Consider the following 26,662-nt stretch of genomic DNA (forward strand, 5'->3'; position numbering starts at 1 on the left):
TAAGTAGGGGTCAAATTGTTATTTGTGTGAACCAAATTCTTTGGTATACACACATGTCTTATGTGTATCTAAAAAAAAATTGTTACACTCATCAAACAACAATAAATTATAACAAATTCCTTAAGTAAAACACATTAACAACATTAATTACATACCTTTTCAGAGTTAGCATAATTTTCACCTTGCATATATTTTGTTGGTTTCATGGCCACTTGCTTTTAATTGATTGAATGAAAAACTAATTACCTTTGAAATAAGAGACATAATATCAGTTAAGCAATAACTATATTAGTTGAATTCAAATTTTTACAAGGATTGAAATAAAAGGTGATAAATTAAAGGCATATATTGTGAGTGAAAAGAATTTGAAAAATTTATCTAAAAGCACTCTTGTTGTTTCTTCACACTATAAGTATCATAACAAGTAACTTATAAGTCAAAACCAATTTATCAACAACAATCTCAAGCAAGTTGCTCTCAGCCAATTATTGCATGACATATATTGTGATACACGTGGTCATTCATGCCTACTAATTGAACCAAAACCTATTAAAGAACATATCTAAGAATCCATACTAAAAAACTAACATGACCTCAAAATTGTCATAATTCTAAAACAATTGAATAGAAAATCAATTTTCAGTTTATGGAAATTACTTCGATACATATTTTTTTTTCCTCACAAGTGTTACCAGCCAAAATGAGTTTCATTTGGCAATCCTTTATTGCTTAATGACCATGTAATACAACTCACATGAGTTACATTATAGTTATGGGTAATATAACAACTCTAACATATAGAATATTCATATTTTGACAACTAATTACCCGAAATGAAGCATATATGGAGTTTTGTCTATGCTATGTAATTCGTTTTGAATCAATCTTTTTGGTTACCCCTAAACATAACACAAGAGAAATAAAGACCCAAAAATCTTGTGTATGAAAATTTATCACACACACACATAGAGTGAAAACCCTAATCCCCAAATTCCTACCCACACATCCCTTTCTTGCACATAACCACAACCATCTAACTCTAGCATGTACCCACACACTTCACTTTCCCCTTCCCTCTAAACACCAAAATAAAATTAATTAGGGTAATTTGGACTAAGAGACATAATTATTGGTAACAAATATAATAGTAAAAAACATGCATGTACCTACAAAGTGTCTTTAATGCTTCTATTTCTATGTAACCAATTTAAGGTGCTAGTCAATTTAGATTCATTTGGTCCTTGAAAAAGTGTATTGATTTTATTTTCTGTTTGAAATAAATTTACAAAGATGTTGTTTCCATGGTAACAAATTTTAAAAATAAAAATCAAAATAAAATAACATCTTTATAATTAGTATAATAATAAACAAAAGAAGTGCTGCATCTCTTTTTCCATAAATCTATTTACTAATTATACTCTTCCTTTTGTTCCTATTTACATTACCTATTTTATTTCCCTTCCGTTTATTTCTTGCTTCCAAATTTATAGACATCAAATTATAAGAATAAATAAAAATTCCATTATAAGAAAACACTTAATCATAATATGTATGGGCAGGTTATACTGGAGAACAAGGGTGATGTTTTTGATGGGTTGCGGGACTTAATCTATATATCCAGAGAAAAGAGGCTACAAATCATCACAATTACAAAGCTAGAGCTATGAATGTCATGGTGAGTTTGTTAGCTGATATAATTCATACAATTGTGATTTCTCATTCTTTGAATTAATATCTACCAAATTCATTCTCATCTTTTTCAATAACTAATATATGCAAACAAGAGTCTTTGGGTTGATGACCAATGCTCCCCTTACATTGAACATAGACTGTGACATGTTGTTAGACAAGTGACCTCAGATATCTTAAGAAGGGGGGGGGGTTGAATTAAGATAACAAAGACTATATCCTCAATTAAAATTTTAACTCTCCTTTTTAAAATTTTCAATGTACCCTTATTATGAATTACTAACAAGACAATTCAAAATAAACTTCTTTAATGCAAAAGAAAAATAACAATAACTAAAAGAAGTTTAAGGGAAAAGAAAGTGCAAACTCAGTTTATACTGGTTCAACCATGCCATGTGCCTACGTCTAGTCCTCAAGCAACCCGCTTGAGATTTTCCACTATCTTATAAAATTCATTTTACAATGTCTGAACCACACAAGGACAACCCTTTCTTTGTATTCGGATAACCTTACAACAAGAGATCCTTAGTCCCTTAACCAGTTCTCTTTGAATAAGAAGAGGAAGAAGAAAAATTCTCCCTTTTAAGAGAAAGATAATACAATGAAGATCACTCAATGATTCCTTATTGAATTTCCAAGTGTTTTAGCCAAGAAATTTTTTTAGGATAAGACAATTTGATTTTTGAGAGGATAAGACTTTTATTGTTCAGTAAAAACTCCGAGGAAATTCATGTCCCAAGTCACCTATATATAGGCCTTTTGTGACACCCTCTACCCCTCACATATATACTAATATAGGAATAAAAAAAATTCAAATATTAATTAAAAGTATTTTTAAAACATTTTTAAATACAAGCCTTTCAAAGGGGTAAAAGGCTCACATTCACTTTCTTCTACATCATATTCAAACTTGTCCAAATAAATAATAAAGTCATCTCGGCTCAAACAAGGCCGTCTAAGCTTCATACAATTAATATAGAACATATATCCTAATGTCACATCCTATCAGAGCGTTGTGTTTTCGTGTCCTCTAGTATGAGGTTCTTCATAGTCATCCACCTATTCATCTGCTCCCCCGAACACAAAGTTCAAGATCATCACAGGATCCAAACACAAACAACACACAGGGAGTGAGTTATCACATTCCTAACTAATGGAGAGAAACAAGATAACATGTAGGTATAAATATCATATAAACAAAATACAACTTACTTAAGCATCACTCACATTATTTCACCACTTTTTCGCACAACATTACATCACAACACCACACATTTCGTTTATTTTCACAACATTCTCGTACTCAAGGATCGAAACACAATATCATCAAGTCAATCAATATCGATCAATACACAAGCGTTATGCAACATATACACTAAGACTCAATCCTATATGAAATGTGATACCATGTCAGTGAAAAATCACGTCGGGCACCTAGGAGTACATGATAAGACAAACCACACACTAGTAAGTCAGGTCACTCTCACTAGGTAAGATCATAGGGAGACCAGTCAGGGTTACAGTGTTTTACGAGAATGCTCCAACCATATGGGATCAACATTGGCTTAAAGGAGCACTCAAACCGGGTGACCCCCAAGGCCTACACTCCGAAGAGTCCGTCAGGGCCTCTCCCTCCTGATTCAGGTCCAACCCATAAAATATTTTCGCACATAGACTCTATCTATGAACTGTACAAAACACACGACTCTTCAATTATTCTCAAAATAGTTTTAACTCGTCGCCCTAAAAGGGACTTAACATTAACTCGTCGCTCTTAAAGGGACTTAGCATTAACTCGTCGCCCTTAAAGGAACTTATAGTCGTGTGATTGTACAATTCATAGTTCATACTCAATGCACACAACATCTCAATCACATACATACACAATTTATCACATACACTCGATCTCAATCACAATGGTATAATCTCAAAATAGCATGTTATCACACCTCATGAATCATATTCACTTTACCTATGAACTATGCAATTATACATAACTACTCAATTATTTTCAAAATCATTTTAACTCGTCGGGTTCCCACAATGGATCCCATCATAATTCTCGTCGCCTTTAAAGGGTCTTACAATTGTGTGATTGCACAGTTCATAGTTCACAACTCAATACACACATCTTATCTCAATACACATGTATTTCATCATCCGTCACATGTTCAATTTATCACATAATCACAGTTTGAATCATCATTTCATAAACTCAACATAACAATTTATACAAAAGATTTTATCACAACATGGGGTGTAAAACCCCTGAAATAGTTTCTCACAATTATATTAAAATCAATTAATCAAATTCATGAGTTAAACACAAAGACATCAAGAGCACTCAAGTTTATCAATCAATTCTCATCAGGACATCAATTGATACATAGAACACAATAATATTGTATTTATAATCATAAAGAAAAAATTATAATTCAATAAACATCCCAAAATAAACCCAAGTTTAGTTCTCTAAGGATCTCTACACATGTTCATTCTAATTCCCAATTATGATAAACTCATCCCTTACCTCTAAGCGGACTCACGTGTCTTCTGACAGTGATAGAGACATCTCTAACAAGTTCCTGAGATTCCTCTGGTTGCTCTGATAGGGTTCCCAAACGTTAGAGAGAATGAGAAGGGATTGAAGCCTTCATTTGTACTATCTTCATGCGATTCCTTTTTCTCCCTCCAAGAATATTATCTCAAAAATCCCAACAGTAAATGTGTGCAAAATTGAATTTCAAACAACATATCCAAATTTCATGAAAATCCAACCGTTAACAGAACTGGGATTGTAGTTTTACTGAGACTGTTTTGGGTTTCTGCGAGAAAAGAGAAAGCTACGGTGCAAAGGGTATTTCTCTTATCTCTGACATGTTTTTGCAATTCCCAATGGTTAGAATTCTCAGAATTGGGTTGCGAATGTGGTGCTCAAATTTCACGATGATCCAACGGTGAATGATTTGAGATTGTCGTTTTTCTGAGATAGGTTTGGTAGGCTGCGGGAAAAAGAGAGGATTTTGAGAGGAGAAGGAAAAAACGAAAATGAGGGAAAGAAGAGGCACCGTCAGTGTGAAAACTTACCTAACGCTATTTATAACTAGGTTTAATCTATTTATTTATTTATTATTTTATAAAAACAAACTTTATTTTATTCTCTATCAAATAAATAAATAAAATACTCTTTTTATTTTCTCTCAAATCATTATTTTAATTAATAATTATATCTCCTTATTTATTTATTTATAAAATCTCATCATTTTTTTAAAACTCTATGTATTTATAAATAACAATCCTTTCTAATATAGTTTACGAAAATTGGGATGCTACACCTTTGATGACCATTCAAAATCATTTGAAAAGATGTGACCGTTGGGAGTTATTTTCAAAAATTCCTCACTGGTAATCGATTACTAAAATGGTGTAATCAATTACACAGTTGTTTTCTGAAGAGTTATGACTCTTCACATTTGAAATTTGAATTTTAACTCTGGTAATTGATTACATACACTCTGAAATCGATCACAGACTTTGAAGTTTAAATTCAAATTTCTAAAGGTTGTTTTTAAACGTTCAAAATTTTTGATAATTGATTACAAGCCTTGTGTAATCGATTACAAGATTTCAAAAATATTTAAAAACATTTTAAAAACATTTCAGAAAGCATTTTGGCCACTGGTAATCGATTATCAGAGAGTAAATACCACTTTCATGAATTCTTAAAAACTTAAAAAAAATCCTTTGGTCATAACTTGTGCATCATCAATTTAGAAACTCTTTCTAAGACTCTAGAGACTAGATTCATCATTTATCTTGGATTTCTTGGAGTCTTGTCTTGGATCAAACATGAGAAGTGCGTTTCTTTGACATCATCAAAACTTCATGACATGTTTGCTTCTACACATGTTTGTGAACAATCCAAAGAGTGTTCTACACGCTTTGTGCATTTTGATGGATTCACAAAGAGGAAAAAAAGTTGCTTTCGTTCAGTGTTTCCAACAATTCTACAATGGAATAAAAGATGACCCTTTTGGAAATCAGTGAATGATTACATTTGAGGTGTTTTTCAACTTTTAAATGAATCTTCTAACTTCTAAATTACTCTTCACTACTAAAATTTATGAACTATGGAGCTCTATAAACTAACATTTTCTTTGTTTTGTTAAGTGCAGAACATTATAATGGGCATGGTAGGACTTCAAGGACCTTTCTATAGGGGAACAAACGTCTTCCATAGAAGAAATGATACTTATGACCTTTATCCTGAAGAAATTCAAAGCGAGAGAAAAGGTCATTAAGTCATTCTCTGACTCGAATGCACAAAATTCCCTAATTCTTTATTATATATCCTAAAACAGAATCTACATTGGATAAAAAATTCTTATTATATAGATGATATTTATAAATCTTATATTAACCCAAGATGATTTAATTCTTAATCAATATACATAAAAATTGAGATAATATATATCTTTAAATGATAGGAAAATAATAATCGCAAAGATATAAAATCTTCAATTTTGATGGATTTTATCATAAACAATTAAAATAGTAATGAAAAGAAGGATAATATTAATTGTTGATTCCTATATAGTTTACCTAAGACACATTTATTATTTTGTATCATCCACAGGAAAATTAGAAGAAAAGATTTAGAACAACAATTTGGAAGTTCCAAGGAGTTTATCATATCAACAACTCAAGCTTTGGGAGGGAGTGCATATTCTGCTAATGATATCACTCCTTCCAACTTTATTGAGTCAACAACCCAAGTTGCTAATTGTGAATATGAAGATGACACTTTCTGGGGTAAATAGGTATGGAACAAAAATAAGTGTATTTTAATTATTTTCTCAAGAATTGAATTTTGTTAATTATTTTTGAGGATATTTTGGAACTCTAGATGGGGCAAGCACATACCTCATTGCAAATGAGCTCCACGCTGGTGCTAATGAGATGTTAGAGAGATGGGAGAAGCGAAGCAAGTGTGGGCCTCGTCATAAATGACCTCTACACCAGTGCAAAGGATATAAGAGAGAAGCGGGAGAGGACAATTTAGGGATTTTTGGAGAGACGGGAGAAGCAATGGAGAAGCAGGAGAAAAGGTAAGCGAGAGAAGACAATTTAGGGATTTTTGGACTTTGCCTTTTCCCCTCTTTTCATTTAATTTAATTTTTGGAACTCCCCCTTTTTTGGAGCTGTCACTGGATTTTCTTTTCTATTATTTACATTTTAAGAAAATATATCAAATAATAATATAATATTGTTCTATTCCACCTCAGGTGTTTGATGGAGGTTGACCACTATTTGTTGGTTTGCCTAACATTTTCCAATAAAAAATGATAATGTTCCTCCTTCATGAGAGAATTCTTTGTTAGGTCATCAGCCACTTGATTTGCCTATCTAAGAATATGATTCCATATTATGTGACACGTATAAGAGTGGATTCTATGGATGGCTTGGACTATAGTATAACCAGGGTGCAACACATTGCAACTGATTTAAAAATTGCACTGCCACTTGAGAATTTGAATCAATCCAAATTCTTCTAAAGCTTATGGACCATGCCAACTTCAAGCCCAACAAAATGGTTTTCAACTCAGCAACAACAACTGAACAACCACCAAGTTATGAAGAATACCCGTAGATAAAATTTCCTGCATGATCCCAAATCACTCCACCACCAGTAGCCTTGGTACCCTTTCATGTGACATCTCCATCACAACTTAGAGCCACTTCTCTTGGATGAGGATGCAACCAACTAATGCTACTCACGTAAGATAGAATTTTTGAGTGAGCTAAAGGTTCATAGAGAGGACTATTCATTGTATACTCCTCTACTAAACGACATGCATAATCGATTGTATCAATAGTAGTCCATGTCTCCCCTTGGAAAATTATATTATTTCTCCTCCAATAGATAAAGTTTAGAATTATTCCAAAAACTAAACTCCATGGAGCCACATGGAAAAACCTTGAGTTGGATAGATTTAGCTTAAGCCAAGACTTCCAATCATTAACAAAATAAAAATCAATGCCTCTTTCTTCACAAATTAAAAATTTCCATATCATTTTAGAGTCACCACAATCCTTGAATAAATGAAAAAAAAAAAAACTTCATGATCCTCACATACAATACATATAGAATTTGCTGCCAACCCCAACCTGTTCCTTCCAGCATTTGTGACTAGCTTTCCAAATGAAAGTTTTTATCCTCTTAGACCCTTTCCACTGGTTTACTAAGTTAAAAAAAGATTGGTCAATTGGCATATTAAAATTCTTGATAGATTAATATGTTGATTTCATAGTAAACTCACCATCACTAGTCCTACTTCATGCCAACACATTCATCTGATTTCCATATCCAAGTGGAATCATAGATATAATTAAATTTTTGACATGATCAGAAACATAATTCTTAAAATTATCAGCCAACCAATAACCAATTGGACTTATAGATGGTATTCACAATGGATTTTGTCCTGATAGAATGAAAGATCTCTTGAGCTACAACTATATTGTCACCATTTTGGCGATTAGGCACAAAGCTAGATTGACAGGGCCCAACCAGTTTGCTCATAAGGTGAGTCAAAGCCTTGTACATCACATTACACGGACTTGTAGGCCTAAAATATTTGACAAGACTAACACCTCTTCTTTCTTTGGTATAAGAGTGATAAAAGTCTTATTCACCTCCTTCACTCTCTGGGATCCATAAAAAAGTTCTAAATCAAATTATAAACATCCTTGCAATCTCCTCCCAATGTATTTGAAAGAATAAAGCTTGGAACTCGTCTGGACTTGGTGCTTTAAGGCTTCCTATGTACTTGATGGTCTATAACTTTTTAGCATTAGAGGGAATTCTACTCATCTCTTCCAACCATTCTTCTTCCATCTGGGGAAAGGCATTAGTCACAACAAAGGATTGGTAAACACCATCCTCTACATATAGTTGCCTATAGAAATTTATCACCATATTTCTTTCAATGAGAATTAACAAAATTTGGAAACTCAAAATGTAACTCCTATGCAGCTTCAAATTTGAATGGTAGTCTATTTTGGCTCATTTGGATAGGTTCTTCAAGTATCAAAAGGAGAGTTATATGATAAGACTTCAACCAATTAAGATGAAATAAATATGCTTTTTTGAATCAAAGTCTCCATTTTAAATTGATAATGTATTTATCAAGCCTAACAATAAGCTTCCTTTTCCTCCAAGTAAGCGCATCACCTTGATACACCAAATTAATAAGATTATCATCATCTAAAAAATTTATGAACACTACCATATCTCTATGACCTTACTCAGAGTTACCTCCCACTTTCTCAGATGGCAAAAGAGTACAATTGAAATCACCCATCACAACCCACTGTCCATCTAAATCAAAACTCACTTCCATCAAAGCTTCCCACAACGATTGTCTCCTAGCGAATTGGGGGCACTGAACCACTATCAGAAACCAAGGTTGAGCATTGCGCCATCGCACTCTCATGTGGACCATTTGATCATAGTTACTAATCACATCCACCTGTAAAATGTCTAGATACCAAAGATACCAAATACCTTGGAATGCCCATTTGGCTTCTTCCACTTAAACACCTTTTAAGCCAATCTTCTTAATAATACTTTGATCCTTTACCCTGCTAGTATAAGTTTCAAGTAAAATAATAAAGATGAACAATGTTATTTCATCATGTCATTCATTAAACACAAAACCCTTTACTTGTCGTACCACAATAATTCCATCTAATTATGTTCATCATTAACATGGAGAGATTTGTGGCATAACAATGCCTTGTTCATCCATAGCATTCTCTACAACCTCATTGCCATCACATGAAGATTCCACTAAGTCACCCTCACACTCCTTAACGGTCACCACCACTTCCTTTTGTTTCTAAAGAAAAGCTATGGCTTTCTAATCATATTGCACAACAACCACTAGTAAGGGATAATCTCCACTAGATGAATAAGAGGAATTCATCTTTAGGATATTTAAACTTTCATCTTTCTAATTCCCACCATTTATTGGTTCATTTACTTCCTTCATCTATTCTTCAATTTCCTCTTTTGCCTATTCTTTGTATTTAATTTTTTAAAAGCCGCATTTTTGGCCATTTGCTTACTTTTGATGCACATCTTTGCTGCCTTGACCTCCTAGGGATTTTTCCCCTTAAGTGTTACATACCTTTTGAGGAATTCTAGATTGAGCTTGCTATTAGAATTATCCATAAGGCTTAATATGCTTTGAGACGGTGCTATATATTTCCTTGGGCCATTTGACTTGCAACCATTCTTCACGAGATTGACTTAAGCCCCAACCTTCTTTTTCTATTGATTGTTGGGTGATGGATGATAGAAGTAGGGTGGACGACAACATTGGTCATCTGATCCAGTACTCTTGTCTTCTATATAGGTAATAAAATCTACTGTAATATGGTGGAGCATCTAGTCACGTAGAAGGGAAGGAAGCGTTCAATCGGGTGGTTCATTAACATAGGTTGTGTTGTAACTATAACTATTTTTTGTTGTAAGCATTTTTGGTTAGACAGTTATTTGTAGTCTCATTTAAAATTAGCTTTGTATTTTGCATTTAGAGAGCTCGAGAGTGCTTTGAATCCTTTCATTGTAAATTATGTTATTCACAATAAACTTAAAATCTTAATAATTTTGTGTGATATCTTTCTTATCCTTCTACAATCTGTGCTTCCCTATGAAAATAAAATTTCTCAAATCTTCCCAACAAATTGGTATTAGAGATTTGGTTGAAGATCAGTTTTGCATCTTTTTATGGTAGATCAAGTCATCTATGATCAACCATTTGGTTTGTTATCTATTTATGTTGCATCTTTAAGATTTTATCAAGAAGATGGTCAACATAATCAAGATTGAGAAATTCACAGGAAATAATAACTTCAACCTTTGGGCCATCAAGATGTGAGCCTTATTGAAAAAACAAGGCATCTGGGCTCCTATCTCTTGTCAATAGTCGAAGACTAATACGTTAGTGCTTGAGTTATTGGAGGAAAATGCACCTTCTCTAATTCTCTCATCCTTGTCCGATGAGGTTTTTTATGAAGTTTCTAAAGAACTGATTATTGTTGGGCTTTGGCTTAAATTGGAGAAACTCTTCATGACAAAATAAATTTGCAACAAGTTACTTTTAAAATGACATTTGAAACAAGTTACTCTTCATGAAGGAAGGTACACCACTGAAGGAGAATCTTGATGAGCTAAACTTTGTTCTGATGGAGTTATGTGACATTGATGACAAGACGAAAGATAAAGACTGACAATGATTTTGTTAGCCTCTCTTACTCTCTCCTATGAGAATTTTGTGAGTTCTCTTAGTATATGAAAGAACTCTATTACACTTGAAGAAGTCAAGTCCAATCCTTATTCTAGAGAGCTTCGACTAAAGTCATCTATGAATGGTGATGAAGCCTCTGCGTCTAGATTATCGGTGATTATTTTGCTAAAGGGAAGAAGAAGAAGAAATGCAGAGGTGGCATGAAGAGCAAAGTTGATCCTAAGGACATGTAATTACTGTAAAAAAAATTAGGTCACTGGAAGCGAGACTCTCCAAATAAAGCAAAGAAATATTTTATTGTTGCTATCCCTTAGAATGACTCCTCATCAAAAAACGATTTTGTTTTGATTGTTGGTGAACAACTACAACAACATTCTAAATAATGGGTATTGGACTCAGGTTGTTCTTATCATATGTGTCCATATAGACATTGGTTTGTGACATATGAGAAGTTTGGTGGTTGTGTGCTCATGGGTAATGTTGCATCTTTTAAGTCATTTGGTATAGGTTCTGTACAAATTATAATGCATGACAGTGTTGTTAGAACCTTGATTGAAGTTCATCATGTTCTAGAGCCTAAGAAAAATCTTGCATCTGTGGGTGCTATGGATTCAAAAGGTTTTTCTTGCTGGGTTAAAGGTGGAGTTTTTCAAATCAGAGGGAAAGGGCAAGAAAATTTGTACATCCTTTAAGTGCCCACTATGACAAGCTCTATCTCTACTTTTTCACAATCTAGAAGTCATGCGTCCAATAACTCATCTAATAATTCTCTATGGCATCTGCATCTCAGCCACATGAGTTAAAATGGATTCTTTATGGGCTATGGAGATGGAGTTAAAGGATTTTGAGTTTAGTCTCCATTGGAAAGAAAGGTCATTTTGAGTAGAGATGTCATCTTTGACGAACTCTTTACGTTGCATGTAAATCTAATGAAGATTTGGGCAAGGTTGAGGATGTCACTAAGTAGGTGGAGTTTGAGAGCTCCTTAATAAAAAAACATAAGTAATAAAAGCAGTTTGAAGCACCTAATGAGACGGATCAGGATCATCAAATGCACCTGAACATAAGAATTCAACACCAGTTGAGTTGATTGACTAGAAGAGTCAAAACCATCCAAAACATCCCAAAATCACAACACCTAGAAAGTCACAAAGGCAAATCAAAGCTTATGAAAGATATAGCTTTGATATAGTGTCATATGCATTATAGGTAGCAGAAGAAATTAATTCATTTGAACCAATCACTTATTAGCAAATGATTTCCTATTCTAAAGCTGAAAAATGAATGATGGATTTGAATAAAGAGATGAAATCCCATTAGAAGAATCAGACTTGGGATTTAGTTGAGCTACTTGAAGGCAGATGAGTAGTGGGGTGGAAGTGAATCTTCAAGAGGAAATTTGGATCATCCACCGAAGAATTCATCTATTGCAAAACACGTTGGTAGTTAAGGGATATAGTTAGAAGGATGGAGTGGACTACAACAAAATATTCTATCCAGTAGTTTGACACATCTCCATACGTGTTTTGTTGGCCCTAGTTGCAACTCTGGACATATAGTTAAAGCAACTCGATGTTAAAACTGTCTTTCTCCATGGAAGGTTAGAGGAAGACATTATGATGCAACAACCTAAAGATTTTGAGGTGGAAGGAAAGGAAAATTTTGTATGTAGATTAAAGAGGTCTCTTTATGGGCTAAAGCAATCACCAAGGCACTGGTACAAGAGATTCACTAAGTTCATTGTCTCTCATGGACACATCAGAAGTCCTTATGACTTATGTTTATCATAAAAGGTAGAGGATGGTTCCTACATCTATCTACTACTCTATGTGGTTGACATGCTCATAACATCTTAAAATTTGTTAGCAATTCAAAAGTTGAAGTCACTACTTAGTAGTGAATTTGAGATGACGGACATGGGAGCTGTTGAAAAGATTCTGGTCATAGAGATCAAGAGGGATTGAGTCCAGAAGAAGCTCTTTGTGTCAAAAGGAATACATTCAAAAAATGTTAAATTGTTTTGGGATGGCATCTACAAAATCAGTATGTATTCCTCTAACAATGTCCATTCATCTATTTGAACTTAATACTACTCATTTAGAATTTGAGAAGGAATACATGTCTCATGTTGCTTATGCAAGTGTTGTAGGTAGTCTTATGTATGCTATGGTATGCACTAAACCAGACTTAACACAAGCAATAAGTGTTGTGAGTAGGTATATGGGTAATCATAGGAAGGAACATTGGCAAGTTGTGAAATGTATACTCAGGTACCTTAAGGGTACAACTAATATTGGACTTGTCTACCATAGAAGCATGTCCTATGCTCTTGCTGGTTACTCATATTCTAACTATGCTACAGATTTGGATGCAAGGAGATATGTGACTGGGTATGCATTCATGATTGACAACTCTCTTGTCAGTTGGAAGACAACACTGCAACGCATAGTGGCTTTATCTAGTACAGAGGTAGAGTACATGACTCTAGTAGAAGTAGTAAAGAAATATGGTTGAAGGATCTAATTAGTAATCTTAGGTTTCCACAAGAAAAAGCTATCATTTTTTGCAACAGTTTGAGTGCAATCTGTTTAGCTAAGAAATGAGTCCATCATAAGAGGCTAAATACATTGACATCAGATATCACTCATTCATTCTGAGAAAAGGGTCAAAGTCTAGAAAGTTGATACAAGGGAGCATCCAACAGATATGTTCATGAAGCCTATTCCAAGAAGCAAGTTCATGCATTTTCCGGGTCTACTTAACATAGATTGTTGGAAATGAATTGAGTTTTAATTCAAAAATATTATTGAAATAATGTGGAGATTCTTGATTGTTGGACGATGGATGATAGAGATAGTGGGACGACAACATTTGTCATCTAGTCCAGTACTCTTGTCTTTTGTATAGGTCGTCCAATCTTCTGTAATCTGGTGGAGCGTCTAGTTAGATACAAGAGAGCATTTAGTCTGGTGGTTCATTAGCATAGGTCATGTTGTAACTATTATAAAAAGCTTTGTATTCTAGGTTTAGAGAGCTGACGAGTGCTTTGAACACTTCATTATAAATTTTGTTATTCACAATAAACTTAATAACTTTGTGTGATGTCTTTCTTCTCCTTCTATCATTTGTGCTTCCCTGTCTGAATAGAATTTCTCGAATCTTCCTAACACTTTATTTTTTTTTTGTATTTTCATTACTCCTGTTTACCTCTTTGACACTAACTGCTCCTAACCTCATCACCATCTCATCATCCAACTGCTTACCCTTCGTGGGTCCACTATCATCTGCCAAAATCCTAAATTTATTAGCATTATTAGAATTTATGGCACCAAAATCTTTCTTGATACTCTCACTCCCTCCTCCCTATTCCTTGCTAAACTTTTTTTTTCTCCTAAACGTATGTTAAGCAATCATCTAGAGGTTGTAACAACTATTATCCTCCTTAATCACCTGATGAATTGCTTTCAATATTGTTAGACCTACTTATACTGCTAACATCATCCCTACTAACATGCACCTCATTGAATGTTCCACCCCCTAAGATTCCATAAACCTTCACAACACCATCCGACACTAACTCAAGCATCTCCATACACTACTCTTTCTTGTGACCGAAATGACCATTGAAAAAAAAATCAAGTGTAGGCCTTCATATTCCAAATTCATCTTATGACCCCTCACATAAATATGAGGAACTAGAGGCTGGTCCAAGTCTAGTTCCACACATATCCTTGTGAATTTTCCACAAAATTGAATTGACTTCAATCTGTCAACCTTCAAGAACTTCCACAAACTTGACCCAACGTGTTGTAGCAAACGTCGTTATAGAGCTCGATAAGCAAGTGTTGAATACAAACCCACACAACAACATTCTTGGTTTTCTTAACATTCATTACAAAAGAATGGTCTCCAACATTGAAGGATAAGATAATGATCAGCAACCCTATGTGGTCCTTCATAAAGAGCAAATTTGTAATCCTCTTGACTATTGAAAGCAACTTGATAAAATCCATCATGAAGATCAATAATTCTTCAATTTTACAATCCCTTTTCTCAACTTTGTTGAAGTGATCTTAGTCTTATGTTACTCTGAATCTGAATTTATCTATAAAAAACAAGATTTTTTACGTTGGCTCTGTTTGAATAAATTTATCAATAAACACTAATAGAAGAATAAGAACAAAAAAAATGAATTAACCTTCTCCAATAAGTTAAAAAATGATTTTTTTTACATAGGGTCTGTCAGCAGGTAGTAAATGTTTCACAAATAACTGTTCAACACTTCAACTCTAGCATGTGAAGTAGCTCGCTTTCCGTTTCCTTCACCTTTTCTATTAGTTTGGTGATACATGATGATTATTAGCTTCTTTGAAAATCTGAAACCTTGACTGGTTTGTTCACTATCATTTGTAGGCGTTCAGAAAGGATGATAGAGCCACACTTGATAGGAAGGAGTTGTTTAAAAACACCTTGAGAAAAGCAGCTTATGCATGGAAAAGGATCAACGAGCTCCGTCTTAATGGTGAGTTTTCTGTTGCTCTTGGTATACTTTGCATTTGTTTTCAGATATTTTTTTTCCTATGGACGCATTTAGTTGTCTATTACATTAATATTTATTGTTCTCTATTTTTCTTACAGAACAGGAAGCTTATAAGCTCAGATCTTTTGTGGATCAAGCTGCATTTACAGATCTTCATTGGGTATAATTCAATTACTTGTTGATATGAGCCTCTGAATTCGAGGACAGGGCAACCTCCAGAAAACAAGGTAGGAATAGAATTCTGAGTATATTCATTGCCTTTTCCTCTTTTTTAATACATGTATATATAGCAAAAAAAAAAAGAAATATTCCTCTAACGGCCCTGCTCTCAGTGAGGGGGCAGTACTAACAAACTGAATATTCTAGAGGGGACACACACGAGACAAGCATTAAGGAAATAAGAAAATAATATCTAAAGAGGAAGGCTAATTTTACTAATAGGTAATTCCCCAACTGCCCTTGGTCTGTTTAATGAATGTAATCCTCCCAGTCTAATGGCTTCTTTGTTACTCGTTTGGGCCTTGGTGTTGCTGTGCTATCATTCCTCACGTCATCGAAAAACACCTTGTCCTCAAGGTGGTACTAAGTCTTGAGTTCGGCCCAATTCTCCCACGAGGAGTCTTCAGGTTGCAAATCGGCCCATTGAACTAGAACTAACAGCTGTGGTGGGTCGTTAGTATCCCACTTATGGTCCATTATGGTCAACGGTTCTATCACGGGGTTGTTGTCCCAAGAAGTTGGAGGAAGTGAGTGATCTGTAGTGATGGGGCCCTGATGAAGCTTAAGTTTGGAGCAGTGGAAGACGGGATGGATTTTGGCTGAAGGAGGTAACGCCACTCGATATGCCACTTTGCCTATGGAATCAGTGATCTGATAAGGACCGTAGAAATGTTTGCCCAATTTCTGATACTTATCAGCTATGGAGGTCTGTCGGTAGGGTCGCAACTTCACATAGACCCAATCTCCGATATTGAAATTGGCATCTCGGCGATGAGTATCGGCAAGCGTTTTCATCTTTGCTTGAGTGCGTTCGAGTTTTCGGCGAAGGGTCTCAAACAAGTGGTGACGAGATGAAAGTAGAAAATCTACTGCTTCCACTGAGGACGAGCCAGGCAGATAGTCTATAATTGTCGGCGGTGGTTTGCCGTAAGTAACCTCAAAGGGAGAGAGGTTAGTGGAAGAGTGGCAAGTGGTGTTGTAGCACCATTCCACGAGACTAAGAAACTTACCCCACTGTGTTGGTTTGTGATGGACGAAGCTACGTAGATATTGCTCGAGCACGCGATTGAGCACCTCCGTTTGACCATCGGTCTGAGGATGATAGGCGGTGCTTATTCGTAGCTTTGTGCCGCAGAGCCGGAAAAGTTCCTTCCAAAATTTGCTAATGAAGATTGGGTCCCGGTCAGAAATCAAACTTCGGGGAAACCCATGAAGTTTGCAAATCGAGTCAATGAAAAGCTAGGCCATTGTGTGAGCTGTGAAATTGGAAGGAAGAGACCCAAAATGGGCTCCTTTGGAGAAACGGTCCACGATAGTCATGCTGACGGTGGCTCCTTGGGAGTTGGGGAGGCCGGTAATGAAATCCAGAGCCAAATCCTCCCATGGACGCGACAGTGGAGGGATGGGTTGGAGGAGCCCCGCCGGTTTCTGAGGAACATATTTGGTCTGCAAACAATCCACGCATTGCTTAATGAATTTTTGTGTGTCCTGGCGTATTCCTTCCCAGTAGAAGCTCTGTTGTAGTCGACTGAGGGTCTTGGCCAATCCCATGTGGCCACCCAATGGGGACTTGTGAAATTCCTCAAGAAGGAGGGCAATGAAACTGCTGCTACAGTTAATCCAAATGCGCCCCTTGTACAGTAAGAGGCCATCCCTGAGAGTGAACACAGGATGTTGGTGAGGGTCGTCGGTGACACTCTTCCTGAGGTCATGAAATTCTTCCGATGAGGCCAGTTCACGCTTCAGGTCTTCCAAGAATTTGGGGTGAGGTATAGATAGAATGGAATACATTGCTGCGGTGTTGTCGTCCTCCGTTAGCCGCGAAAGGGCGTCAGCTACGACGTTACTATGGCCGGCCTTGTATTGAATGGAATAATTATATCCTAATAGCTTGGCAAGATAAACGTGCTGCTCAGGGGTTTGGATTGGTTGGGTCATGAGTTCTCGCAGACTCTTGTAATCAGTCAGAATTACGAAAGGATGTCCCAGTAGATATTGCCGCCAGCATTTCACGGCTGAGGTAATGGCATGTAATTCCCTGATGTAAGTAGAGGAACGAAGTAATTTGGGGCAGAATTGCTTACTAAAGTAAGCAATTGGGTGTCCACGCTGCATCAAAACGGCGCCCATGCCTGTTCCTGAGGCATTGGTTTCCACCACGAAGGGAATCGTGAAATCTGGAACAGAGAGGACAGGAGTGGAGGTCATGGCTGCTTTCAAATCATCGAAGGCTGATTGTGCCTCAGTGGACCACGCAAATTGGTCTTTGCGTAAAATTTGCGTGAGTGGCTCTGCAATGCGGGCATAATTCTTGACAAAGCGCCGATAAAATCCGGTTAGACCAAGGAATCCCCTAAGCTGGCGCGGGGATGTCAGGGTTGGCCATTGTTGCATGGCCTGGAGCTTTGAAGGATCAGGTTCCACACCTCTAAGAGATACAAAGTGGCCGAGGTATTCGATGCGGCGTTGCCCGAAGATGCATTTGGATGCCTTCAGATGAAAGTCACTCTGTTGCAAAGTTTGAAGAACGCGTTCAAGGTGGTCCAAGCGAGTATGGAAATCGCGGCTATAGATTAAGATATCATCGAAAAAGACCAATACGAATTTTCTGATGAACGACCGTAATAGATCATTCATGGTGGCCTGAAATGTCGAAGGCGTATTGCAGAGGCTGAACGGCATGATGACGTACTCATAGTGGCCCTGATAAGTATGGAACATCGTTTTGGGTATATCTGGGTCAGCCATACGAATTTGGTGGAAACCTTGGGCAAGGTCCAGCTTCGAGAACCAAGAAGAGTGGCCGAGGTCGTCGAGGAGCTCATCTATAGTGGGAAGGGGAAAACGGTCCTTGATCGTGACCTCGTTTAAAGCGCGATAATCCATGCAAAATCGCCACGTGCCGTCCTTCTTCTTGACCAGGAGTACCGGAGAAGAATAAGGACTCCGACTCGGGCGAATTAGTTGTCGTCGGAGCATGATGCAAGCTCCATTGGAGCTTGTAGGCCTAGGATCTTCTTCATCAATGGATTCCTTTGCTTCTTGGAAGATGAATGGCAGCGGAATGGAGAAAGGAAGAGAGAGAGGAGACGCCACTTCAAGGAGAAGATGAGTCTAGAAGAAGCTCACCACCATAGGAGGCCATGGATAAAAGCTTGGAGGAAGAAGGAGATGAATGAAGGGAGAGGGAGAGAAGAGCACGAAATTTTGTGCTCTAAATGAGCTTTGAGATCTGAAGTTTAATATTCAAATGATCAAAGTTGAAAAAAATGCACACACATGACCTCTATTTATAGCCTAAGTGTCACACAAAATTGGAGGGAAATTCAAATTTCACTTGAATTTGAAATTGAATTTATGGAGCCAAAATTCCACTAATTATGATTAGTGAATTTTAGTTATGGTTCAGCCCACAAATCCAAGACCAATTCCAAGATTCTCCACTAAGTGTGCTTAGGTGTCATGAGGCATGAAAAGCATGAAGGGCATGCCCATAGTGTGACTATATGATGTGGCAATGGGGTGTAGTAAGCAAATGCTCACCTCCCCCTCTAAAATTTAATTGGGTTGGGCTTCTACCAATTCAATTAAATTTATTTCCAACCACACACATCAAATATCCACTTAGTGCATGTGAAATTACAAAACTACCCCTAATACAAAAACTAGTCTAGGTGCCCTAAAATACAAGAGCTGAAAAATCCTATATTTCTAGGGTACCCTACCTACAATATGGAGCCCTAAATACAAGGACCAAATATAATGACATCTTAGTCTAATATGTACAAAGATAATTGGACCCAACCTTGGCCCATGGACTCAGAAATCTACCCTAAGGTTCATGAGAACCCTAGGGCCTTCTTCAGCAACTCTAGCCCAATCTTCTTGGAGCCTCTTGCTCATGGTTCTAGTGACTGGTCCCTTCCTAGGGAGGATTGCATCAAATAGGCCCAGGTTCTTGAAGGTGGATATGGAAGAGGGCCGCCACTCGTTGGGTTGCCATCAGTCGTCGGACCTGGCCATGGTGTATCTCAGATGGGCCAATGTCTACCCCACCTTGAATGGTAATGGGCCGTCCATGGTGAACAAAGGTCATTTGAAGGTGTGAATAGTCAATCGTTATTGGGCCCAGGAGCTGAAGCCAGGCTACGCCCAAAACGACATCAGTACCACCAAGAGGCATTACGTGCAAATCTAGGGTAAAGGTGTGCCCCTGAATTGCAATGGTGGTGTCGCGACAAACCCTATCGTAGGTGATTTCGGAACCATTGCCCACCATAATCGTCAGTGGGGGTACGGGTAGGGTAACTAGGTGGAGGAAATGGGCAAGGCGATCATGGATAAAATATTGGGTACTGCCGCCGTCAACGAGGACGACGACATCGTGACCCGTAATCAAACCCAGGACACGAAGGGTTGCTGAAGCAGGTTGGCCGGACAATGCGTGTAGGCTGAGTTGGGCAGAGAGGGGGGTGGGAGGTTGGTCTGTGGGGCTAGGTAAAGGTGAGGGTGGGGTAGGGGGGTCAGGGGGGCCAGGAGGGTGGTCGTCATCCTCAGAGGCAATGAGGAGGAAAAATTTACCGCGACAACGGTGGTTTGGGCCGTAGCGTTCGTCGTAACTGTAACAGAGCCCGCGCTCGCGTCGGGACGCCATCTCGGCTTGGGTAAGTCGTTTATAGGTGGTCTTGGGTGGAGCGGGTAATAGAGGGGGAAGATTGGTGGTTGGGGTGGAAGATGTAGGAGGTAGGGAGGCCAAGGGAGGGGATGAAGGGGGTAGAGTAGACAGGGGAGGGGGTCGAGGACGATGGTGGCGTCGGGCGTCAGTGAATTTGTCTTCCTGAAGCCGTGCTAGTGCTGCTTCTTGGGATAGGGATAATGGTTGAAGGGCCAGGACTTCTCGGCGGATATCCAGAGCAAGGCTGGAGAAGAAGCAGCTGAGGAAGAAAGGGGTAGGGAGACCCACAATCCTGTTAGCCAAAGCTTCAAACTCAGTGAGGTAGGAGTTGACGCTGCCGTGTTGCGAGAGTTTGAAGAGCGCACCACGGGGGTCGTCATACAAAGAGGGGGCAAATCGGAGTTCCAGTGCCTGAAGAAAAGAGGACCAGGAGGGGAGTTGGTCGTTTTGGTGCATCCATTGAAACCAACTCAGTGCAGCACCGTCAAGGTAAAATGAAGCCACTTGAATGCGCTCATCATCAGGAGTCCGATGATAATCAAAGAACTGATTGATTTTAAATATCCATGCAGGTGCGTTGGAGCCATCAAATCGAGGCACCTCGAGGTTCATGCGCGGTGCAGGGAGCGAGGAGAGGGGGAGGGGCAAGCAGTTTCCAAGGCGTGAAGGCGTGAAGCAACATCATCGAGCCGAGAATGGATGGAATTTTGGGTAGCAGTGAAGATGTTTTGGTTCTGGGTAAGAAGGGTAATGGCTTCCTCAAGGCGGGATAGTGTTTGGGATCGTGTATTATCGACCATGGCGAGGAGGAATCAATGAAAGCGCCAAATGATATGAGCCTTTGAATTCGAGGACAGGGCAACCTCCAGAAAACAAGGTAGGAATAGAATTCTGAGTATATTCAATGCCTTTTCCTCTTTGTTAATACATGTATATATAGCAAAACAAAAGAAATATTCCTCTAACGGCCCTGCTCTCACAGAGGGGGCAGTACTAACAAACTGAATATTCTAGAGGGGACACGCACGAGACAAGCATTAAGGAAATCAGAAAATAATATCTAAAGAGGAAGGCTAATTTTACTAATAGGTAATTCCCCAACTGCCCTTGGTCTGTTTAATGAATGTAATCCTCCCAGTCTAATGGCTTCTTTTGTTACTCGTTTGGGCCTTGATGCTGCTGTGCTATCACTTGTCCTGATTGCATTCTTATCTTCCATGTCTTAACTTATCTATACAGAAGAAATATATTGATAACATAAAAAAAATGGATGAATGTGTGTATGTGTGTGTTAGATCAAAGAAATATAATATTGACAGGGTGTTTTCACTTTCCATGGAATATATATATATTTTTGGTAGCATTGCTTTGTGTACTAAATTTTAGTTGTTTATATTCTTTTGCAGGGAATGTTTGTGCCTGCTATCCAAGGACAAGGCACTGACGAACAGCAGCAGAAGTGGTTGCCTCTAGCTTATAGGATGCAAATAATTGGTTGCTATGCCCAAACTGAACTGGGTCATGGGTCCAATGTTCAAGGGCTAGAAACAACTGCAACGTTTGATCCCAAAACAGACGAATTTGTTATCCATAGCCCCACATTGACTTCCAGCAAAGTGAGTGAAATGGGTTATCACTCCTATGAGCCTTTACTGGTCTTTTATTATTTTTAACCGTTTAAGATTCTACATCTTACAATGTTACCCAGTGCTTTAACAAGTCACATTTAGGGAAAAGAGTTGTACCTTTCTTATGCATTCACTGCTTGTACTTGTTATAAAGTGAATTTTGGATTTATATCATGCTTCTGACATTCATGTAAACAGTGGTGGCCTGGTGGATTGGGTAAAATATCCACCCATGCTGTTGCTTATGCCCGTCTAATTATTGGTGGTGAAGACCATGGAGTGCATGGTAATTGCCAAATTTAGTCATCGAAGTTTCTGGTGTTAGATTCAGAGGCAAATTAACTAATTATTTGTACAATTTGAAGGTTTCATCGTCCAGCTGCGGAGCTTGGATGATCACTTGCCTCTTCCAGGCATAACTATTGGTGATATTGGGATGAAATTTGGAAATGCAGCATATAACACCATGGACAATGGAGTTCTAAGATTTGACCATGTACGAATTCCAAGGAATCAAATGTTAATGAGGTATTTCTATTTTACATATTGTCCCTTCTCTAGCCTCACCATAACGGATTTTATGGTTCTAATAATTCATAATACACGAATGATTTGTGGGGGTAAAATGACAAAAAAATTAGAGCACAGGGCAACACATTAAAATTGGGTGAGGTGAATTCATAGGGGTAAACTCAATCTAACTCTAATAATAATAAAAACTGAACAAAAAAATCTTTAGTATCATTATCGTCAGTGAATTTATTAGTGAATTTTTAAAGTTATTTTCTCCATGAATTGAGAGCATTGTTCTACCACCTGTATTTTACTTTTAAGCAGAAACAAACTGCTAAATGCTCAAAAATAAAAAAATCTTAACAATCAAATCTTGAAACTGCAACATCTTTGTTTGCCATATTTCCTGTTAAATGTTTCCTTTTAGATGGTTTACATAGGTAACTAGATAGTAAAGATGGTTAAGAATAGCTAACTGCCATTAACAAAATAGAAACAGGAATAAAGGGTTGTGCTCATCCTGTGTTGAACTCATCAGTACTTTGAGGGTGAGGGAAAGAGGAGGATCTGAGACAAAATGAGCATATAGTATCATGACTTTTTATAATAATTTTTAAATGTCACGATGAGCTTGTTAGTTTTTCCCAATGGAAAATACTAGCTACTAACCCTTTGACACACTTTTTTTTTTCCAGCACTGCATTAATTGGGTGAATTTCATTTTAGCCCCACTAAAGAGAGTGGGCCTAGGCTTTTGGTGCGACTCACATGAAATTCATCCCATAATAGAGATAAAGAATGTTTTGAAGTGAATGTGTCAAAGGGAGTGTTTCTAGCATTGCTCTTTTGCCAATAGATTCATGGGGTGACTGCTCTGTTCTTTTAATCTACCAGGGTTTCACAGGTTACCAGAGAAGGAAAATATGTACGCTCAAATGTTCCAAGACAATTAGTTTATGGTACTATGGTAAATGTGAGACAGAAAATCGTAGCTGATGCATCAGTTGCTTTGTCTCGAGCAGTTTGCATTGCTACAAGATATAGTGCTGTTAGAAGACAGTTTGGATCACATAATGGAGGTCTAGAAACACAGGTAATGGGAGGTGTGATAAGATTCCTCCTCATCTGGTGTATTAAATATAATTGTATGATGTTGAATTCTGTAATTAGATCTATTGACTGGTCAAAATAAAAAATGTGGTTTGAATTAGTTTCATTCTAAGTGTAGTGTGCTTATTGTGCGGTTTTGCTTTTCCATTTAGGTGATTGATTACAAAACACAGCAGGCTAGGCTCTTCCCTTTGCTGGCTTCTGCTTATGCTTTCAGATTTGTGGGTGGGTGGCTGAAATGGCTTTATATGGATGTGACGGAAAGATTGCAAGCTAATGATTTTTCAACATTGCCTGAGGCTCATGCATGCACTGCTGGATTGAAATCCTTGACTACTACGGCAACTGCTGTATGTAATTACTTCTGTTCATTTCTCTACTGATTGGCCTTAGATTTAGTTTAATTTAATTAATTATTTAGCTGCTTTAGAAAGCTTTTAAAATATGGTTTTTGCTATGGTTTCATCTGGGGGATTTTTCCAATCTTTATATTCTCTCCATGTGTTGAAACTCATTTTCTCTCATTTCTTTGGTGCATGCCTTATACATTTCATTTTGTTGTTTGAAATATGTCATTATTATGAAGACATTGATGGGTGTGACTGAACATCAATGCTAAAACCTTTGCAATGAACTGGGTGCAGATTTTAGAGGGCATTTGCATTAAGTTTTGAAAAAAGAGCTTGTTTTCCTTAAAACTACATTTTTTGTTAAAAGTACTAGAATTTTTTTTAAAACAAATTAATCTAATTGTTCTAAAAAAACATTTTTTTAATTTTAAAAAAGTGCTTTATAAAAACACAAACAAACAGGTCATCACAATTGTGATTCTTCAAGCATTACAATCCTGCATACTGCTAGTTGTCAGTTTAAAATAAAAAATAACACTAGAGCGGCACGTTAAGGTTTACATATTTTGCAAGCTCAATTATACATCATATTTATTTTAAATTTTCGGCTTCAGATCGAAAAAAGAGCTTAAAATTCCTGAATTGCAGTACTGTAATATATTGCCATGGGGATAATTGACGGGATGAGTAATCCTTGCATTTAAATGGATGAAGTGTTTCTGTTGTCGTTGTGCTATTATCCTTTGTAACTCTGAATTTTGATGTTCAATTAAGTTTAAATTAACTTCAATTTCCAGGATGGAATTGAAGAATGCCGTAAACTATGTGGTGGTCATGGTTACCTTTGTAGCAGTGGTCTCCCTGAGTTATTTGCTGTTTATGTTCCTGCCTGCACGTATGAAGGAGACAATATTGTGCTTCTTTTACAGGTTTGTTAAAAGATAAAAATCTTATACAATCATTTTGTTAACCATTATTTAATTAAGTCTTTACTAAGTCCTTCCACGGCTGTTAACAGGATTTAATGTGCAGCATGACAACTAACCTACCTTTTTTTGTTGAGAGCTCGGTTTTTGTTGGTATTTGACATGCTTTCATACATTTTTTTAAAACACCTACTTTTTGGGGTAAAGCTCTCATGCTTGTTGGTTTTGGAAGCTTTAAAATACGAAGTGGTACTTTTTTTTATTCTCAAACAAAAAAAGAAGATTTTTGGAATTGTCAAATTTGTAGCATGTTAGAAAAGTAAGAATGTTCTAAAAGGATGAAATACTTGAAAATTCTGATTCTTAATTTTCATATCCACCTCTATGTGGCTGTGTCTTAACTTCATGCATAACATATGTCTACTCATGTTCTTTCTACATTTTATGTGTCTCATATTACATCCCTGTGAATTCTGCTTTAGGAGGCTTTTTATAGGAATAATTAGGTTGTTTTGACAACTTAGAGAAAAACTGATGTAGGTGGCAAGGCATCTCGTGAAGACTGTTTCTCAGCTGGACTCTGGAAATAAGCCTGTTGGTACTACAGCTTATATGGCTCGAGTGGAACAACTGATGCAATATCACTCTAATGTTGAAAAGGGTATAGTGAAATTGGAGACTATGCCAACTCTAACCACATAAGTTTCACGATATCCAAATCAAATATGGTTTCTGTTAATACTGCTAGTACTAACCATGCCTGTGTCCTTTATGAGTTGTAATACTATACTTTTTTTTTATTCCCTGCAGCTGAGGATTGGTTGAAGCCTAATGTAGTGTTAGAAGCATTTGAAGCTAGGGCTGCTAGGATGTCAGTTGCTTGTGCTCAAAATCTTAGCAAGTTTGCTAACCCTGAACAGGGTAAATGCTTCAATCTTGTTTAGGTCACAAGCTATATGCAATTGTCTTGGGACTTAATCTTCCATTAATCAATAGAGAATAAAATTATAGATTGAAGAACGAAATTTTATTGCTGAAACGAAAAGTAAAAGCTGAAATTGCAAAACGAAAATAATGTCTAAAAGAAGAAAAGCCAAAAACTAAAAACGAAAATAGGAGAGAGAGAAGAGGCCTAAACTAGAACCTTGGTGCTGTTATATAGTTTTCCAACCCCAAAGCTTACAAATTTGTTTTAAATCCAAGCCCATATATAAAATAAAATCAAATCTAGATAAAAATAAGATCTATATGAAATAATATCTAGATGAGATCAAATCTAAATAATATCTAGATAAGATAAAGTCTAGATAAGATAAAATTTTGTAGAATAAAATAGTATGTCCTCTTCAAGTCTAAGCCCAATTCTGGATTCAAGCCCAATGTTTCATTAATTTCTGAAATTAGATTAAAAACATCAAATTAGCTGAATGGGCCCAAATAATAAAAATGCCTAATTAATTTGACAATTAAAATTAATCAGTACTTAAAATGGTGCAAAAAGGGTTAAGAAATAAAATAAAATAATGACACATAAAAAACAAATAGAAATCACATCAACATCAACATCAACACAGGCTGAACTCAATTAATACAAGTGACACAACATGCTACATTGTTGTAGTAAACAAATAGAAATCAGATCAACATCAACACAGGCTGAACTCATCAGCAAACAGAGAAAAATTCTTACAGTTATTA

General features: G+C 36.9%; 1 protein-coding gene across 1 annotated transcript; it reads left to right on the forward strand.

Moving 5' to 3' along the window:
- The first annotated feature begins 13,319 nt into the window (after positions 1–13,319).
- On the forward strand, positions 13,320–25,924 carry LOC114383859 (peroxisomal acyl-coenzyme A oxidase 1-like). The gene is made up of 11 exons (XM_028343584.1): positions 13,320–13,472; positions 15,417–15,525; positions 15,642–15,703; positions 21,844–22,053; positions 22,264–22,351; positions 22,431–22,593; positions 23,473–23,671; positions 23,841–24,038; positions 24,836–24,967; positions 25,505–25,625; positions 25,775–25,924. Exons 1-11 carry the CDS (start codon positions 13,320–13,322, stop codon positions 25,906–25,908), a joined length of 1,569 nt encoding a protein of 522 aa, XP_028199385.1. The 3' UTR covers positions 25,909–25,924.
- The last annotated feature ends 738 nt before the right edge of the window (positions 25,925–26,662 follow it).

The sequence above is a fragment of the Glycine soja genome, chromosome 14 (assembly GCF_004193775.1).
Source record: "Glycine soja cultivar W05 chromosome 14, ASM419377v2, whole genome shotgun sequence".
Classification (NCBI taxonomy): domain Eukaryota; kingdom Viridiplantae; phylum Streptophyta; class Magnoliopsida; order Fabales; family Fabaceae; genus Glycine; species Glycine soja.